At 49.5% G+C, this 5,697-nt stretch overlaps 1 protein-coding gene across 1 annotated transcript in view; it reads right to left on the reverse strand.

The window, feature by feature from the left end:
• Positions 1-5,492, reverse strand: part of DUSP10 (dual specificity phosphatase 10) — a 32,834-nt gene extending 27,342 nt beyond the window's left edge. Inside the window, exons 1-2 of the mRNA XM_019516482.1 lie at positions 5,387-5,492; positions 2,456-3,302 (exon numbers count right to left, since the gene is read on the reverse strand). Of these exons, the coding sequence (XP_019372027.1) occupies positions 2,456-3,260 (805 nt within the window). The 5' untranslated portion in view covers positions 3,261-3,302; positions 5,387-5,492. The remainder of the gene's footprint in view (positions 1-2,455; positions 3,303-5,386) is intronic.
• Between the last annotated feature and the right edge of the window lie 205 nt (positions 5,493-5,697).

Genomic DNA, 5,697 nt, shown 5'->3' on the forward strand with positions numbered 1-5,697 from the left:
CAGCACTGAAGCTATTGAAGCATTGGGGGGGGGGGGAAGGAATCCTATCTGACAAATGAAACTAAGTAACAAACACCTCTGCCACCATTTACCAGGCCTGGAAACCTAAGGCAGAGCCTTGTTAAAAGTTACTTTATAACAGGCTTAACTCAACTGAAGAGCGTTTGAACAGGGTTCTGAAGTAGCGGAGGAAAGAGGAGTTTAAAATGTTAACATGGGAGTGCTCCTCTCCTCTCTCCCCTCGCTGTTTTCCCAGGCCAATTCTGCTTCCTTAGGCCGCAACTTTTAAAATTATGTAAGTGAATGCGTTTCTGCTGTTGTTCTCTACCTCCATTTCAGAAATAGTTCACAGGGAGATTCATGGGAAAGAAAGAAAAAAAAGTCAAACTTTTCTACTAAAGCCTTCTTCTAAGACAGCTGGTAGCACTTCTCATCCGTTTTAAAACTGTGTGCTTCTGAGTTTCTAGTGTGTATGGGATGACGGTGTCATGAGCACTCTGATAATCTCAGCAGATAGCCTCACACATAACACCGGTGGGGCAGGATTAAAAAAAAGAAAAAGAAGAATAAATTTTATGTAGGAAGTGTATAGGGAATGTCCTATTCAGGCTTTCTTTACCCAGCATTTCAATGACAGTAAAATAAAATTGTATGAATATTTCTTAATTGGCACATTTCATCCCTGGACCCTGGCATAGTCAAGATGTGATGTCACTTAAAGTTCTTGATCTACTTTACAAAGAAATTTAGGAACTATTTTTTGTTTCTATAATTTCTCACTTTAATTCCTGAAAATTTAAGAGTATCAACATTATGGTTTGCAAGTTGTACATGGAGGGGAAAGGAAGTTTCAAACAAAATGACTATCATCAGCACCAATGAATTCAGAAAGAAAACTTCATTGCACAAAGCAGTTCTTCCTTCTACATAGACAAGAAACATCACAGTGGCCCAGTGAGTTCTGTGCAAGTCTATTGAGAAAGAGCTGCAACTGTCAAAACAAAAGTCAGTGTCACTGTGAGTTGCAGATAATGCACAGAGAAAGGCGATCACAACTTTAAGGTTTAATAAAAATCAGAGTTGAGTGAAGCCTAATACAAAAACTTTAATTTAGCTCTGTCATACCTGTCTAGTTCTCTAGCAGCTCCAGAGCAGCTAATTGAGCTGCCATCTATTCTAGGCCACAATTCCTAGGCTAAAGGAAATGACTTATGAGGACAGGTTATTTGAACTTAATATGTATGGTTTGGCCACATGATGGCTAAAGTGAAAAAGGAAGAGAATGAGATTATGTCCTACTCAGATGACCAAGAGAGGTCTTTATTTTGGTGACAACACTGTTCTAATTAGGAGCACCAGAATTAAACAAACAAAAAGCCAAGTGTCTTTGAACACTTAGCTGTGTGAGAAGGGGCATTTTAGTGTCCTGGGCAGAGATGCTGGTGAGCACCAGACAGCAGGAAGGATGGGAAGGGAAGAATGTCAAGTACTGGAGAGAGGCGTGCAGAGCTCTGTAGGATGCACCCACTAAATTGAAACCCTGGACTAGTGCCCCTCTTGCCCCACCCTTGTTATGCTAGTGAATGTAATATTAGGAAAAGCAAAGCCCAAGACGGTACATCTTTCAAGACAGTGATAAAAAAGCCTTGTAACAGTGGTTCTTTGAAAATGTTTTTCCTTCAGGGCAAGAAGATTCTTTCCCAGATCCTCTCTTCAACAAGTTCATCCTGCATAACTTGGACCTCAAATTATTTCATGCTATCTACCAATAGAACACAGCGCAGCTACTATTAGTGTTCCACAGAGGGATCTGAGAACCACTGCACTATGGAATAATTTAATACTAGTACTTGAGAGTAGTCAACCAAATAGTCCTTCCTTCCCCCTTTTACTGCTGCATGCACCACCCAAACTTCTAGGAGACAAGTGGTGTACAGACTAAAATAAGCAAGACCAAAACAGAAAAAAAAAAAACCCCTACTGAATATCAAGGGCCCCAAAAGGTCAATTTGATGATGTAAAGTAGCTGGGGAGAGGATTGCGTCTTCTTGGATGTTTGCCCTTTGCTATGAATATTTATAGTTTAAATACATAAGGAAATTATTACTCTAAGCAGATATCAAGAATCTAGAAAATCTAGTTTCTTTCTCTTTCCCATTGCCATCCCCCTTCACTGCAAGAGGGCAATAATCAGAAAATAAAAAGAGGACCGATGCCTACCTTTCCATATCAAGCTCTACAAGTTCTATGTTTTATCAATAATATACATTAGGGGCCTTCCTCCCCTCTTATAAAACATTCCCTTTCCTACTTGCAACTGTTTGTACAGGATTTCTAAACAAACACAAAGCATAGTGGTTCTGCCAAAAAAAAACCCCAAAACCAAAAAAGAAATGGGAAGTTTATGGCAAACAAGCAAATGAGCAGATTATTCTGGGGTGAAGAACAGAAGTACCTTTTAGAACTAGAGGTTCCTTGCCTTCACGCTTGAGCGACTCCAGGACGATGTGAAGCGGCTGGGAAGGCATTACTCGGCTTGGCTCATTGGTATTCTCATCATAAACTATGATTTCTTTGGAAAAGATCCTCTTGAAGGAGTCCTTGCCTTCCCGACAGGAGATCAAGTCCAAGACAGTGATCTTGCCTTGTTGGAGCCTTCTTCTGCTGATCTTGTCAGAACAGTTAATATGAACGGCTCCTTGGATGTGACTTTTATTGTACTCCATGAATGGCCTGCAGTCAATGATGACAGGCCCTTGGTTCTGTTGGTGGCTCTTGGTGCATTTGGTCATCTTTTTAGCCAAGTCATTAGGATAGATTATTTTTATGCTAGCTAGTTGCTTGGTTGTGCCTGAGGCTGGGCTCCCCACACCACCTGATGGACTCAAAGTGCCAATGTTCTCATTATTGTTGACCATTTGGTTAGCAGGGCAAGGAGCAGAGGTTCCTACGTTGGTGGTGCTGCTGGTGCTTGCTTGGGTTTGGGCCTGATTGTCCTTATCGTACGTTGCCACAGTGCAGCAACTGGCGCTGCTGCATCCACAACTCAGGGAGCGAGCAGAGCCGTTGGATGAGGGCATATACGTGAGATTAGCCGCCTTTAGGGACACGACAGCTGTGCTGAGAAGACTTGCGTGGTTCTCACTGGCAGAGGCGGCAGATTCAAGGTAGCTAGAGTCTAAACAAAGGTTGAGATCCTGAGGTCTTACTGGCCTTGAAAGTGCCACCACTACCCTGTCGTCTAATGGAGATGGAGGCATGAGGAGGCTGAAAACTGGCAAGTCAAGAAGAACAAGATGTATCTGCAAGGGGAGAAAGGAAAGAGAGAGAGAGAAAGAAAAAAAAAAAAAAGATCACATGACACATACAGGGCCCAGCGATTTCAAGCAGCTAGTTCTGATAGTGATCAACCCTGGCAAGAGTTATCCACTCAGTGGGGCTCCCAAAGGGAACCCTATCCTAATCCTGCAGCAAAAGTCTCAGCTTTTTGCCTGGATGCAAAGGCGATGCAGAGCAGCCCCAGGCCTAGCCAGCCTGGCTGTACCCCAGGAGGGAGCAGGCCCTTATGTGCACACCAAGCTGAGCTGTTCCTGGGGGCCACAAGAAGCAGGCAGCTGAGTGATAAGGCTTAGTGACGTGACTCTAGGACTCGCAGAGGAAGGCACCGCAGCTCGGGCTGGCAGTGGGGGATGTGCAACTTTTCTACACAGCCAAAATACAAGCAGGCTTTGCACAACCCCCTCTGAGCCCAGGCAGCCAGGAGAAGCATAGGATGCTGTAAGAGGCTGCCGTGGGGGCAGCCTTTGTCTTGCACCCCTATGCTCCCCTGGGCAGATCCCCCAAGGTGCCTGGGTGCCTCGAGAAACCCCTGGAGGCAGACTCCAGATACCAGGCTCCACACACAGCATGTCTACTCCTTTAACCTCTCATCTACCACATACTGTTAACACCCCCCCCCCGGCACTTGTGAGGCAGCTGAAGCTCCTGCTCCCAGTGCCTGTGACCCAGGAGTGAACTGCATGCATTCAAGGGGGTGGGCACTTGGCACAGTGGTCCTTCCCTCCCAGCATTGCTCTGCCCAGCTCCGTGGAGTCCTGGCCCCTTGCTTCGTGTTAATGAGGCAGCACGGAGGCCGGGAAGCCCTCTTCCCTTCAAGCAAAAATCATTTTACAGGCTGCCTTGGAAGATACTGTGTGCGTGTGTGCGCGCGCGCGCGCGCGTGGGTGGCGGGGGGGATGCATGTGCCTGTAGTGGGGTGTGTGTGTGTGGGGGGGGTGCCTGCGGTGTGTGTGGTGCATGCCTGTGTGAAATGTGTGTGTTTCTGTGTGCGCGCGCCTGTGTGAAGTGTGCGCGCGCCTGTGTGTTGCGGGGGGAGGAGGTATCCCCCGTCACCCCCAGACATAAACCGGCACTCCCCCGGCGGGGGCGGCGATCGCCCGGAGTTACCTGAGAGAAACGACCCCCCAGGACCTCCAGCACTTCACGACTCTCCCCTCGCCCCCTCTTCAGTGGGGCTCCCCCCTTCCCCCCGCCTTGTATAACAAAGCCCTGCACATGCATACATAACACATTTTAAGAGCCCCCCGCCAAGCTACCGAATTAAAAACAACCGCCAACTTAGTTTTATTTCCAAACATGCATGAACGCGGCGAAACGGCCCCGCGCCCGCAGCGCAGTGTGCTCTGCTCCAGCCCCAGGTCGGGAAGCCCTGCCTGCGGCTCTGCAGCTGAGGGTCCTGAGCGCCGCCAAGTCACAGCAGGACACCCCCCCGGCCAGGCCAAGTACCCCTCGCCGCCCACCCGGGACCTGGCACCCAGGAAGGCGGCGGGGAGGGGGAGGCGGGGGGGCTGAGGCAAGCAGCGACGCCCGGGGAAGTAGGCAGCGCACACAGGCAGAGGTCTCCGCGTACTTTGGTCCCCCGCCGCCTGACACACACTGCAGCACTCCCCTCGCCCCAGCGCCGACAGGCGACACCCGGGGTCAGTCGGAAGAAACAGTCCAAAGCCCCCGCGGCTCCCGGCTCCTCTTGTCCTCCAGCACGGAGCTTGGCAGAAGCTAGGATCGATGTCCTTTCCTAGCACAAGTCCTGCACGTACATGTGCACACCCCCCCAACACACACGTGTAAACATATACACACACGTCACACACACACACGAGCACACATATACATACGTCACACATATACATATACACACACCGCATACATGCATACACACACGTGTGTGTATACATGTATGTATACACACATATATACACATACAGACACATGGATATGTGTGTATGCATACACATACAAGTATACATATGTGTGTATACGCGCGCACACACGCAGATCCCCGTTGCCCTCCCGCCTGTGAGGCTAATGAAAGGCTCCTTGCACTTACTTCAGAAATCCGCCTGTCCCTGCAGCATCGGGCACCCGGCGGTAGCTAGTGACTGCGCGCTGAGCCCGCCCCTGCACTCGGCTCCATTGATCTACAGCTGCAACATAGTTACTTTCTCTTTTGCTACAGTGTAAATGTAAGGTTCGAAAGGGGCGGGGCGGGGGGCGGACGAGCGGCGCCTGTGCCCAATGGGGGCCCGGCGCTGGCAGCGGGCGGGGAAGGGAGGGGCGGGGCCGGCCGGGCTTGGGGACTTTCGCAGCCACGGCTCTCTGGCCTTTAGTGTTCCAGCGCGGGGGGGCGGGGGAGGGGGT

The sequence above is a fragment of the Gavialis gangeticus genome, unplaced genomic scaffold (genome assembly GCF_001723915.1).
Source record: "Gavialis gangeticus isolate Ggan-Ray unplaced genomic scaffold, GavGan_comp1, whole genome shotgun sequence".
Classification (NCBI taxonomy): domain Eukaryota; kingdom Metazoa; phylum Chordata; order Crocodylia; family Gavialidae; genus Gavialis; species Gavialis gangeticus.